Source organism: Gadus chalcogrammus, chromosome 15, assembly GCF_026213295.1.
Source record: "Gadus chalcogrammus isolate NIFS_2021 chromosome 15, NIFS_Gcha_1.0, whole genome shotgun sequence".
NCBI classification, from domain to species: domain Eukaryota; kingdom Metazoa; phylum Chordata; class Actinopteri; order Gadiformes; family Gadidae; genus Gadus; species Gadus chalcogrammus.
In genome coordinates, this window is record NC_079426.1 from 7266362 (window position 1) to 7280723 (window position 14362).

A 14362-nucleotide genomic window follows, 5' to 3' on the forward strand; every position below is an offset into this window, starting at 1 on the left:
CCTGGAATTCGGATGATGCAAGACCGTGGATAAACTCGCAACTGAAGCCCGGCCGCGTGGCCACACTGGTGTCAGACTCCCAGCCTGGGATTCGGCACTTCAATGAGGTAGACCCCAGACAGACATGCTGATGCAGACAGACTGATCAACCTACCTGCCACTCCCCCCTGTAAAGTCAGTAAGGGGTCGATTGTGGGTGCCTTGTTGGGGCAAATGAACATCACCCCTTCTGCTGGAGAGGTTGAGTTACGTTAAAAACAACGAAATCATCGGAGCTAGTCCCACCAGGAAGGGAGATGTTGAGACATGTAGGGCAGATTCTGGTTTATTGGCTGATGTGTACAAAACAGGTGGAGATGCCAAGCATTTTACAAAATTTCATTTACAAAATCTGAAATGAACGAGTCAATTTCTTTTAACAATTACGAAAACATATTAAGCGAAAACATGTTATATGATATTTTATTTAATAATCCCTATTTACAGATTATGATATGTATTAAGCAAGTAAGAATCATTAAGCCTTTTCCAGTTTTAAGACTTGATAAACTGCAGATGCACGACACAGATAAACATCAATCAACAATAAAACATTTTAGTGTTCCGGAAGAGTTGTTTTTCATCAACAAATGAACTCACTGTTTCAACTAGTAGAGTACAAAAACTACTCTCTCCCTCTGAACCAGACAGGTCATCCCTGGGTTATTTATACATGAGCAGAGTGACTATTTCATCAGCTGGTGAACCATCCCACCACACTGCTGATTACTGCTACTGGGTGTACAGGAGAAGTATTCTCTGTACTACTCATACTCTGTGTACGGCTAGTACTACTGTATGTACACAGGGAGAAGTACCGTATTTTCCGGACTATACGTCGCTCCCGAGTATTAGTCGCATCAGTCAAAAAATGCTCCATGACGAGGAAAAAAACATATATACGTTGCATCGGTGTATAAGTCGCATTTATTTTTAAACATTTAAACAAGAACGTTTAGTCTGGAGAGACTGAATAAAATTGCAATAGCAATATAGGTGTGTCGGTCCCACTCGTAGTTCTGAGAGTATACCGAATTCAGTGACACCGGGTTTCCACCGGACGCGTATGCGCCGCGGTCCTAAACCTGAGCGCACGATCGGGAGGTGGAAGTTGCACTTTAGATGCCTTCACAAGTCCAGCGGAGGGCTCCAGTTTTCGCCGGTTCGCCGGCCAAGTCATGCGCAGTGATATGTGTGACAGCTATGTTGCAGTACAGCTAATAGAAAGCCAACTGACACAAGCATGTAAACATACTTATAGAAAAAGTAGAAATAAAATAATTAATGTTTTGGTTTTTCTTCACTTTAACAGGTCCAGTGTGATGACTGTGAACGATGGTTTCATGCCCTGTATGGTCTCCTCGGCCATTAGGCCTACAACGTTGGAATTTGACTACAACACTGCATCCTCGTGGTAAGAAAGTGTCCGCCATTTCCTGACAATGCGTGTTGGCGCTGTACTAATTGAACGTGTAAAATATATGCCAATGTGTGAATAAGCTGGCACTGTTTAAGTGTCGTTAGACATTATTGTCAGTGTGTTTTAGCTGAAACAATACTTTATTGAAAAATGTGTTAAAGTTTAACAATACTTTTAAGAGGTTTATCTTTTTTTTTAGTTGATAGCTATGGAAAAATGTCTCATGGTGAAAAGCTTTAAAATGTAGTATTTAGTACTCAAACAATGCACACTTTAATATGCTGTTTATTTACATGTTATTTTGAAAGTTGTTTAAAGAGAATTGCTATGTGTATTTAGTTTTGCATATTGTGAAAATACAATTTTTTGAATACTGTACAGGTATATCTAATATTTGAAATTGCATACATTTTTTTGTTGAAGATTCAGATTCAGATTCAGCTTTATTGGCCAGGTTTGCGAACAAACGAGGAATTTGACTTCGGTCCCTTAGCTCTTTATGTACAACACTTAACCTACACAACACACAACATTTAACCTATTGTTAATATCTAAAAAAGAGAAAAACACAAAACAGAAAACAGTACAAAAAAAATAAATATATATAAATAAACGGTTAAGTATACAGAATAACAATACAATACAATAAATAATAATAATTATAATATATAATAAAATAGAGGGAGGGGGCTAATTCTGAGCGTTCAACAGAGAGACTGCTTGGGGAAAGAAGCTGACTTTGTGTCGGCTGGTTTTGGCAAACAGTGCCCTGTATCGCCTGCCCGAGGGAAGGAGGTTGAACATTTTGTGACCAGGATGTGAGGGATCTAGGGCGATTCTTGTTGCCCTTTTCCTGACCCTGGACTGGTACAGGTCCTCAATGGTGGGAAGGTCAGCTGCAATGATTTTCTCCTCAGCCCGTATTGTCCGTTGCAGTCTGGCCCTGTCCCGTTTGGTGGCTGACCCAAACCAGACAGTGATCGAGGTGCAGATGACAGACTGGATGATGGCTGAGTAGAAGGTGGTCAGCAGCTCTTTAGGCAGATTAAACTTCCTAATATTGTGAACATCATTACAACTTTGGACTTTGACTACAACACTGCGTCCTCGTTGTTCTTTCTACACACCCCTTACAGGGGCGTAACATATGCACTTAGCTCAGTGATTTTCTTTTGGATGTACTAGCAAATATCTTTCGCATGAACATACCCTTATAGTCTTTGTTCCACTACAGCAAATTATATAAAATAGTGCACTTTCAGGGAGACTTGGGCCTAACACATTCAGCCAGTTCGAACAGAAGAACACACAAGAATAGGCCTGTTTAGTAAGTAGGATTTGATGCCGCATTCCTACACTTATTCAATGTGGAAGTAATCTAAGTATTCAGAATACAATACTCAGATTGAGTGACGAAACGGAATACGTTACACATTACATTTTTGGGCATGTATTCTGTATTCTGTAACTGGATACATTTTAAAAGCATCCTTCCCAACACTGCATAGTTAATTATTAATCTCACTGAACCCGGTGAATGGTGTGGAAAGGTTAGGTGAGGAGAAGCGATATTGAGGCTAGGCCAATGAGAGGCAGCGATAGTGTGGGTGGGAGATAAGGTGGGCATCAACAGGTCTTGATTCCCTGAGTGAATAAAACCTGAGGTTGGAGAGAGGTCCAGCACAAGTTGACTGGTACCTGTTCAGAGCACCACTCTTCAGCTCCACCTCGCTGCCTTCCTCATTGTCCCTTCGTCCTTTTTTTTTTTTCAAACACTAAAAAGGGTAAGATCTTGGCCAAACTTTTTTTTCTCTCACATTACAATTGGCAAAAAATGTATCTTTACCGCCTAAATTGAAAGAACCTTTTAGTTTCAAGATCTACTCCTGACCTGTCCTGTCCTGATTTTTTTTTTTAAATAATGTGCAGACAGGATCAAGGGCTCCTATCGTAAAAGTTATTCTGAACTTTACACTCGCAATGTTGACAGTTAAATGTTTAACTGTTCATCTCAAATATAATTTGACAGATAAACAGTTTAACAGTTCCGTCAATTTATAATAAATACAAAATAAATCCTCAAATTCAGTTTTTTTACATCAAAATAAAAAGATGCCCTAAAAATTCTAATTTAAATATTCTAAATATCCGTCATTAGTTCTGGATTCAAACATTATAACTGTACTCTAATACTTTCGGTTGTAGTTTGGTAAATCAGTACATCCTAAATTATTCATGTTATTTTGCCTTAAAGATTGCCGTTTCCTTTAATATGCGAGGTTGTCGGGCTTGATGTAATCTTAATGCATACTGTTGTTATGTATGTTACACATATTAGATATATACACTCTTTTAGCAATTCAGTTTCTGCTTTTTTCCTCTCAACTGAGAGAATTGAGAAACATCTAGGTTTTAATGATTATGTTTTAGTGACCCCTTTTTAAAGTTTGAAGTGATTGGAGCCTAAACAACTGCTCCGTTTCCTCCAGCCAAGCAGAAACCATGACTGACCGTGACTCCACTGCAGAGACAACCTACAACCTACAGTAAGCCTGTCATTGGTTCATTTAACACATAGACGGACAGGAAGTACAACCCTCTCATTTAAGTAGTGTAGTTGCAATTTTTGTTAACGACTTATCTAATTTACTTCAACTAGCTATGAGCAATAGAAATCGGGGAGTCCGGAAAAAGTAATGACAGAGACTTTATTGTTACCCACAAAATAGGTACAACAGAGCCGAGCATGTGGTTTTGCAAAAGACACACTGACTGGGGCTCCGATCCCAGTCCCTCTTATCCACACCAACTGAGCTGTCATGCATGTAATATATGGCCGTCCTGGTATATGTTCAAAATGGCCTTACATTCCCTTACGTATGTGCTCATCTCCTGTAGTTAATCTAAAAATGGGAGGATGTCAGTAGCCTGGGCCCCAAAGTCCTTGGTGCCTTATCAGGCCATTACTCTGGGTCCAGGTGTGGTTTCTCTACATTCCACCATTAATGTCTATGCCTGATGTATATAGGCCTGATAATACTCATAGTTAATATAAAAGTAATGGTTAATTTCTCCCACAGTAGTTCAGGGACAGGAGTGTAATGTGTGCCACCCTTAATTCTCTGGACGAGCTGGCTGTTGAATTGCACGGCTGACTCTGCCGTCGGTATATGTGAATTTGTGTATGAACCATTGTAAGTCGCTTTTGATAAAAGCGTCTGCAAAAATCCCTAAAATTTAGATGTAAAGGAATCAAGAACAGGCCATGCATTCATTTAAAACCTAGTTTGATGTTCATGAGCGCACTGTGCAGTTTGTTTCTAAAGCAACCTGTGATGTAGTGTGTGAGATAAAAAGATTAGCACATAGTTTTGTTTACTTGCTAATTCAAATGAAACGCTTGCACTGTAGAGCCATGTTTAAAAGACGCCTCTTCTAGTTCAGTGATGGAAAATGAGAAACGTGAGAATTTTTTTACTTGTATCTCACAATGAAATACTTGCAGCACGCCCTACTTAAGTTCATTTCAGCCCAACATTTTTGTAATTTATAGAAGGTAACAGCAGTCTTAAGGGCAATATGATGGCGCAAAAAAACCTGCAACTTTATTGTACAGTATTGTACATTGCCTGGACAAGTAGAACAAATTGTGCAATCTAAAGCATGGTTTCTCAACGTGGGCGGTACCCCCCCTGGGGGGGCATTCGCACAACCTTGGGGGGGCGCTGGGAACGTGATTTTTATTTCAATTATTTTTTGGGGGGGATTTTAAACTTTCATGGTTTTCAAATGTTTTTGGTGCAAAAATAGGCTACCTGAAATAAGTAGCCTATTTTCATTCAGTTCGGGGGTTAAAAGTTCAATAACCAACACAACACAATCAAACATGGCGGATAGCAAAAACAAAAAAAGCAACAAATGTTGTTATATAGCCCGTTTTCCTCTTGCTGTTGTTCAGTTCCCGAGCGTAGTCTCCACAAAAAGACCTTTGCATTTCAAATACAAACAAGAAAATACATTTCATGCAGAAAATGCGGTGAGTGCTGTAAGGCAAGGCAAGGCAACTTTATTTATATAGCACTTCTCATACACAAGGCAGACTCAAAGTGCTCCACATATAAACATTGTCATACAATAAAATGAAATGATAGTAAAAGTAAAAGAAAACATATGCAAAGAAATGGGTAAAATAGAAAGTTAAAAAGGCATTTTAGTATTAAAATAGAAAATAAAGGCAAAGTTAAAAAAGCTTTTTAGAAAGTGCAATGTATTTAAGATTTAGCAGAAAGCTAAAGCAAACATAAAAGTATTCAGTCTTGTTTTAAAGGTGCTCAGAGTTGGGGCAAGTCTTAAATCCTCTGGGAGTTTATTCCAGCTATTTGTTGCATCTTAACTAAATCCTGCTTTCCCATGTTTCGTGTTTACTCTGGGGATAATTAACAGATTGGTCTCAGAGGATCTTAGTGGTCTAGAAGGCTTATGTAGTGGAAGCATATCAGTTAAATATTTTGGGCCTAAACCGTGTAGGGATTTATAGGTTAGCAACATGATTTTAAAATCAATTCTCTGACCTACAGGAAGCCAATGTAACAATTTCCGAATTGGTGTAATGTGTTCAAATTTTTTGGTCTTTGTTAGAACTCTAGCAGCAGCATTCTGAACAAGCTGAAGCTTCCTCAGAGTTTGTTTTGGGAGACCTGTAAGGAGACCATTGCAGTAATCAAGCTTACTAGTGAAAAAAGGCATGTACAAGTTTTTGTAAGTCTTCGGTGGACATGAGCCCTGTAAGTTTTGCTACATTTTTAAGGTGATAATATGCCGATTTTGTAATTGATTTGATGTGACTTTCGAAATGTAAATCTGAATCCATGATAACCCCTAGATTTCTGGCTTTGATTGAGGTTTTCAGGAACAGAGAATGAAGGTGTTGGGTTACTTTAAGCCTTTCCGTTTTAGAACCAAATACAATTATCTCTGTTTTGTCCTCATTTTGTTGAAGGAAATTTCGGCACATCCATTCTTTCACTTGCTCAATGCACTGGCACAGCAGATCCATGGGCCGATAGTCATTTGGTGATAGCGATACATAGATTTGCGTTTCATCAGCATAGCAATGATCAAGTAGCATTAGTATTGAGGTTTTGCCAGAGTCTGTGTTAAGACGGATGTCATTCACAACTTTAATAAGGGCGGTCTCAGTGCTGTGCAGGGGTCGAAATCCTGATTGGAAGGTGTCATAGCAACCAGTTGATGCCAGGAAGTGATTAAGTTGCTATAGGACAACTTTCTCAATGATTTTAGTGAAGTGTAGATTAGATATTGGTCTGTAGTTGTTAATAATAGAGGCATCTCACACACCTCAGCTCGATCCCTCCGCTCAACGACCTCAGCTGGACATCTGGAACCTCCATCGCTAAGAGCTAGCAAAGGCCGTTCAGCAAAGTCACAACTTTTCTCGGTTTTGGGACCTCAGTGGTGGAACGAGCTCCCTGCCGCTCTCAGGACCGCTGAGTCGCTCACTATCTTCCGAAAAAGACTCAAGACTCACCTGTTCAGAGTCCACCTCGACACTGCATAGCCACCCCCCCCCCTTCTGGCCACCATTGTATTGTATTGTATTGCATTGTATTGTATTGCACTGTATTGTATTAGAGCACTTAACTGTGTAGCAACTACTGCTATCATGGCTGTAACACGGGAATTGATTAGCCTAGCGATTGTGGTACTTGCACTTGGTTCTATGAACATCCTTTCTGTACCGACAGCGATATATTGATGCACTTCTTATGACAAATTTACTTATTGTAAGTCGCTTTGGATAAAATCGTCTGCTAAATGCCCTAAATGTAAATGTCTAAATGTAAAGGCATCTAGGCTCCGCTTTTTTAAAAGGGGTTTAATAACTGCAGTTTTCACAGCTTTTGGGAAATTGCCTGACTGGAGAGAGTTGTTAACTATCTGCAATATGTCTACTGCTAGGCAGTCGAAAATATTCTTAAAGAGGTTGGTAGGTAAAGTATCAAGGCAACAGGTGGATGGCTTTAGTTGTGTCACATTTTCCACAAGATTTTGAGAGTCTATAACGTTAAAGCATACCATCCTTGCCACGTTACTTTTGCCTGAACAGGGTGGTAGTCCAACATTTTTGTTTGAAGTGGAGATATTGATGGCGCGTCTGATGCCGTCAATTTTATCAGTATAAAAAGCTGCAAACTCATTGTATTTCTGCGTGGAATGGAGATCAGGTGGAATTTGTGTTGCGGGTTGGTCAGTCTGTCAACAGTTGCAAATAGGGTTTTTGCATTATTAGTGTTGGTTTTAATGATATTAGAGAAAAATGTTTCTCGAGCACTTTTTAAGTCTAAATTGTAGGCACGGAGGCTCTCTTTATAGATCATGGTGCTGTGCTGTTACAGCAGCAGCTTTTCTCCAGGGTGCCTTTTGCTTTCCAAAAATCGTTTTAACCTTATAAGGTGCAATGACATCTATGACTTTCAAAATTTTCAAATTAAAGTTTTCTACAAGATCATCAGCAGAACATGGGTTGAGACGTGGTAGCAAGGAGATGGCCTTTTTAAAAAGTACATTAGAATCTTCATTGATATACCGTTTTTTGACAGTATTTGATTTTGTCTGTATGTCGGGAATAAAAGATATGTTAAAGAAAACACAAAAGTGGTCAGACAAGGAAGGATCAGTCACAGAGAGATCAGAAACATTGAGGCCCTTTGTGATAACCAGGTCTAGAGTGTGCCCCTTACAATGAGTAGCCTCTTTCACATGTTGAGACAGTTCAAATGTGTCCAAAATGGTAAAAAAAAAATTGCACACTTGTCATTCAAATCATCAGTATGAAAATTGAAGTCACCAGTTATAACTAGACAGTCAAATTCTGTGGAGATGCTAGACAATAATTCTGTGAAGTCATCGAAAAAATTTGCAGAGTATGTGGGTGGCCTGTAAATAATTAATGGGAGAACTCTGGGGGAGCATTTCAATACAGCATTAAGGTATTCGAATGATGGAAAATCACCAAATAAAATCTGTTTCCCCTGAAATACATTTTTAAATACAGCAGCAACCCCTCCACCTCTTTTTCCAGATCTACATGCATCAAAAAAGTTATAGTTGGGAGGAGCTGTCTCTATCAGAACGGTTGCACTGTTAATTTGTTCCAGCCATGTTTCAGTTAAAAACATAAAATCCAGTTTAGAAGTGGTAATAAAATCATTAACTTAAAATGATTTGTTATTAAGAGCCCTGACATTAAGTAGAGCCATCCTGATGGTGTTGTTGATAGGCTTTAAGGTTGTTTTTGGTTTGGAGGCAATAGATATAACATTTGTGATGTTAGCAGTGTGTCTAAGTTTCCCTTTGTTTACTCTCTTAGTGGTTACAGCATGAATGCAAAAGTTGCCCTGCTTTGACGTAGGCAACCTTGGGTTCAGCAGATTATGTGAAACTTCCTTTATACTGAACCCTTTTTTGTCTCAGTAATACTCAGGACTACTATCAGTACGGGGGGGGGGGGGGCTGGGGCGCTATCCTCTTGGGTGTTATCAGCCTGTGGCCATGACGTGGCGATGCTATCATTGACACAGATGCAAGTTTGATGCCAACATATTCCAGTTTCTGAAATTCAGCTGGAAAATCACGAAGGGAGGAGACATTGGGGCTGGAGTTGTTGTTGTGGCTATGGGAGAGATGAGGCTGGAGGTCATCGTCGATGGGGGAATGCAGAGGAGGGGGGTGGCCGTTCCTCGCCAAGCCAGCATCAGCGATGGGGGAAGGCACAGATAAAGGACTTCCTTTCCAACAGACCACAACAAGTGAGACTCGGCCCCCATCTCTCCTCCCCCCTCACACTTAGCACTGGCTCCCCCCAAGGCTGCGTGTTGAGCCCACTTCTGTATACTCTATACACATCTGACTGCTCCCCCTCCCACCCCTCCAACCTCATTATAAAATTTGCTGACGACACCACTGTGGTCGGACTCATCTCTGGGGGCGACGAGACGGCATATAGAGATGAGGTCCAGCAGCTGTCAGCATGGGGTTCAGCAAATAACCTCCAACTAAACACATCCAAAACTAAGGAAATCATCATAGACTTCAGACGACACAGCCCAGCCCATGCCCCTCTGCACATCAATGGGGATTGCGTGAAGAGGGCTCCGTCCTGCAAGTTCCTACATCTCTCAGGAGCTTTCTTGGTCCACAAACACAACGGCAATAAAAAAGAAGGCCCAGCAGCGACTACACTTTCTGAGAATTCTCAGAAAAAAACATCTTGAACAAAAGCTGCTGGTGTCCTTCTACCGCTCAACCATTGAAAGTGTGCTCACTTACTGCATCACAGCATGGTATGCTGGGAGTTCGGCGGCAGACAGGACGGCACTTCAGAGGGTCATAGGCACAGCTCAGAAGATCACAGGCTGCCCACTGCCCACCCTGGAAGAGCTGGCCAGCTCCCGCTGCCGAAACAGGACCAGTGCCATTCTAAAAGACGCTGCGCACCCTGCTCACCACCTGTTCGATCTGCTTCCCTCTGGCAGGCGTTACAGTTCAATGAAATCCCGCACCACCAGACTAACCAACAGCTTTTTCCCCTGGGCCATACGTACGCTAAACAAAAATAACCCCTGTGCAATACATAGACAACCACATAAACGATCACCACTACCTCTGGACATTCCTCATCTTGCTTACCTTCCTGGACCTGCTGCTATTTAGATAGATGTGGGCAGAAGGCGTTGTTGTCTGGGAGGGAGGGGAGGGTGTAGGACACTTTAATGTGCCTTAAGTTGAAGGCAGGGGGAGGGGTTATTGGGGTTATTGTTGTTATTGTTGATATATATTTATTAATATTTCTTACTGTATTCTATTTATTTATTTTAAAAAAAAAAGCACTGAACAAGATCTGCACCTTAATTTCGTTGTGTAAATACTTTGTATTTAACCCAATGACAAATAAAGATTATATTCTATTCTATTCTATTCTAAAGTTTGTAGAGAATAAAAAGAAAGAAAGAAAGAAAGAAAGAAAGAAAGAAAGAAAGAAAGAAAGAAAGAAAGAAAATATAGGCCTAATTAGGCCTCGCGCGCGATCTGTTTCTTGATTGGTTTGATAGTTAACTGTTTTTCACTTGATTATTCAGGTGATGTTCATATGTTGTTCACGTGTTGTGAACATGATTTTTGTCCATGATAAAATTACACGTCTTGTAGCCTACATTTAATGTTCTTTTTGATCAAAAAATATATACATTACAGCCAATGCTGAAGTGGTCGTGTTTTTTTTCCTATCAAACCAGCCTCCTATTGTCTCTGTGGGCTAAATCTGCTTAATAATAGGCTAACAGTGAAAAAAAAATATTATTCCAGAAGAAACCAAAAAGAAAACCAACATTTTTATTTAAAGGTGTCATTCCACGAGAAACCGTTCAATCTTGTTCCTTTTGAAATACGATATGTCACTCGGAGTTGCATATGCATACTAAACGTGAAAATGTACTTCTACCTTGATTGCCTGCATAAGCAAAGGAAAGAAAATAGATGCATAAACAAGCGATAAACCGCAATAAGGTGACCGCTGTGCCCCCGGTGCCTACGGTGCCCGGGCCATTCTTTCATTCATACAGGGGGCACGGCGCGAGTCGCGGGAGACGCAGGAGTGCCATGGCCGCGGCACCTCCACCACACTAGAACAGCGTGAAACGGGAGGACGAGCATTTTTTTCACCAAAACAGAGCATTCATTGCTACTAGTTATAAAAAAAAAAGTAGTCAAAATTAATGAAAAAACGATGCAATGATATCTTTCAACATTATAGCACGAGTGCGAGTGGGGTTGGTAATGGATATGGCCTACCCACGGGTGTAGCCGAAAAATGATGGATGGCCAGAGGTTCAGGGTAAGGTCAGGGGGGGGTTTGCTCACAAAAGGTTGGGAACCACTGGTCTAAAGCATTAAGAACTACTCCTTGAAGAACAAGAGAGAGGGCATGAGAGGGAAGGTCCCCCCCCCCCCGCCATGCTTTCACATGAAGGGGGATATTACACTGCAGAGAATGAGGCACGTTAGTTTAGTTAACATTTCAGAATCATTGTTTGGAAGAGGTTTTAATAATGAAAGGATGTTTTAACCAGCCTAACCAACTGCTCTGTTTTCCAGGCAAGTAAGCAACCTCTTCGACCGTTCCTGTGATGTGGAGGTCATCAACTCCTGTGATTCCATCATCCTCTCTCAACCACAGTAAGCCCATTATTTGTTCAATTATTTGCCAGACAAACAAACAGAGTACAACCCTCAGATTTTATATTTTAGGGAGAGGAGAGTAAGGGGGCTTGGATCCCAGCCATAGGTTACTGGGTTCCATTCCCCATGTCCTTGGGCATCCTCGATCAAGATGCCCCCTAACTCCTACATGCGCCTTAAAGACAGGTTTCTAAAACTCATTGCAAGTCCTTTTTGATAAAGCGTTAATTTGGATAAAAGCTCATTTATTAAGCAGTAGTTATGTTATCATAGTTTATGTTTTCTTACCCAATCAGGGTGTTCAATATGTGGAGGATATAAGGAAACAGGGATTTAGTCATATTTGTTGTTTGAGTGTCTCCTGACTGTCATTCGTCGTTGTTCCCATCCTCAGGGTGTACTTGGAGAGCGGTCGTACCAGGGTGCCCCTGCCCCTCAACATAAGATCGAAATCCAAAGGCAGTGCCAAATTCGTCAAGACCAGCGGCACGGCAACCGGCTCTGTGTGCACCTTCACCTACAACCTGCTGAAAGAACACAAAAAATCCCACAAGGACCCCAACAACGACCAACTCAAGCTGGCCGTCATGTTCTCTGTGCCTTTTGACCGTGTCCTATATGAAAACCTTTTTGCTATTGGCCTCTTTGACAGCAAGACCAACTGCAACTATGATTTCTACAAACGTATGTACTACGGCTCGGATCCTCGCTTTGTCCGTGGCAAGGGCGGCGGCTCCAGCCTACAATACGATGGAGAGTATGTTGTGATCCAAGCCAACATGTCCAGCACCGGCGAGACCTTGATGAGGGTCGAGGTCATTGACCAGCAAAAACCTGACTCGGTGTGGTTTTAAAAATCAATACACAACAATGGGTGTCTGAGTAGGTTACCCTCTTAAAAAACGCATCAAAGCCTTAACCACGATACCTAGTGTTGTGTCATTCTTTACACCTCTGTTATCTAAGCCTTGTTTCCACCGAGCAGTGCGGTACGGTTCGGTGCGGTTCGCTTACCGCACCGAACTTAGCTCAGTTACTTAGCTCAGTTGCGGCTCGCGTTTCCACCACCGACAGTACCCTTATGGTAGGGCGGGGTTTAAGCCGAATGTCGATAGCTGTGGCAGCTTCGTAAGCATTGTGACCTCATAGCAGCCCGACACAATGTAGCCTGCTATTAAATCCAAGCAAGAAGTAGAACACGATTTAGTAAACAAAGAGCAACAATGTAGGACTTCCAAGAAGGACGGCAAACTTTTGCGCAACATTTTCTTCAATAAACGAAGCTTTTGCCATTGTCCAGAAGTACCTTGCGGGTACTTAATGTGTTTTTTTCGTATCATCCCCCTGTCGCATGGAAGCGACGATTTTGTCGACCAATCAACGGATGGCGTGTGTAGCTCGAACTTGTTGGCACCCTTTCAGACGTCTCAGTACCCCAACGGAGGAGTACTGCGAGATGAGTACGGCTTTATGTTGGCGTTTCCAACACAAAAAGTTGGGGAGGGTCCCAAAATAAGCACGCTGAGCCATGCTGAGCTGCGCTGAGCCACGCTGAGCCTCCTATTTTTGGTACTCCTCCAATGGGGTACCAAGCGGTCTGAAAGGGTGCCGAAAAGGCAGAGCTACACACACCATCCATTGATTGGTAGACAGAATCTTCACTTTTGTGCGACAGGGGGATCAAAACAAACATACGCAGTTCCTGCGAGGTATTCCTTGACAACGGAAAAACAGGTCCGGAGATGATGAGGAGTGGCCCTTTCACCCATGCAACACACAACACGAGATAAACCGCATCAGACGTGTTCCTACATACTGGAGTTAACCCTTTAGGCGAGGGGTGGTGCGTGTAGAGTGCGTAGGAGGAAGGACGCAAAATAAATGTGACGATACCATAGGCACGTACAGCTAAAATACACAGAACATCACCAAAATATCATCATCATATCACCCAATATGGCAGACTCAGTCCAAGCTGTGGAAAAACACAGCTCCTAATAGAGGTGGAGCCATCTGTATAAATATGCACACACACCCTAGATCAGTGGACAATTGTACCGGCTCATTTGACGAGTGGCTCAAATCTCCCAGTGCGCATAGTTATACCGCTTGCCAGACAGTGCTTTCTATCTTACTTGAATTAACGGTAAACTCAACTGAAGCTTCAAAAGAACACGGCAGTAGGTTACATTTGTGGTGCATGTGCAAAAGGCCTTTTAGGTAAGTAGTAGTAGTAGCAAGTAGCAAGTAGCAGTGTATGTATATATACATACACGATTTAGAATATGTTTAGAAATGTGTTTTATATGATTCAATTATTGGATTGTATTGGATGTGTTGTATTTCTCGTGTTTGTGAATTTTGTCGACGGCTAAATTACATGTACATTCAGGGCTTTTAGCATACGCTTCTACCAACGGTTATTATGAAACTATGTTACTATTCGATTAATTAAGACAGCTTTTATCAGTCGCTACTATTTTAGTGGCATTAACTTGCTAATTTTCAACGGCAAATGGCAATAGCTGCGTTTCCATCTAAAAGGTGATGCGAATCTTTAGAAAGTTCACAAAAAAGTAATTTGAATTAGGTGCGTTTCCATCAAGTGGTTGGAGCGGGTAACTACCCTGGTTCTGCCTGGAGGTG

General features: G+C 41.5%; 1 protein-coding gene across 3 annotated transcripts; it reads left to right on the forward strand.

Annotated features, from left to right (window-relative positions):
- The first annotated feature begins 44 nt into the window (after nt 1–44).
- On the forward strand, nt 45–13522 carry LOC130404568 (DELTA-sagatoxin-Srs1a-like). 3 transcript variants are annotated; one of them, XM_056609375.1, is made up of 5 exons: nt 45–107; nt 1352–1453; nt 3949–4005; nt 11633–11713; nt 12111–13522. In XM_056609375.1, the coding sequence occupies exons 1-5, from the start codon at nt 103–105 to the stop codon at nt 12568–12570; spliced, it is 705 nt and encodes a 234-aa protein (XP_056465350.1). In that variant the 5' UTR covers nt 45–102; the 3' UTR covers nt 12571–13522. The 3 variants fall into 3 exon arrangements, with proteins under 3 accessions (XP_056465350.1, XP_056465352.1, XP_056465351.1); XM_056609377.1 differs by lacking the exons at nt 45–107; nt 1352–1453 and adding an exon at nt 3118–3243 and having other exon boundaries at nt 3957–4005; nt 12111–13521; XM_056609376.1 differs by lacking the exons at nt 45–107; nt 1352–1453 and adding an exon at nt 3118–3243 and having other exon boundaries at nt 12111–13519.
- Nucleotides 13523–14362: the final 840 nt, after the last annotated feature.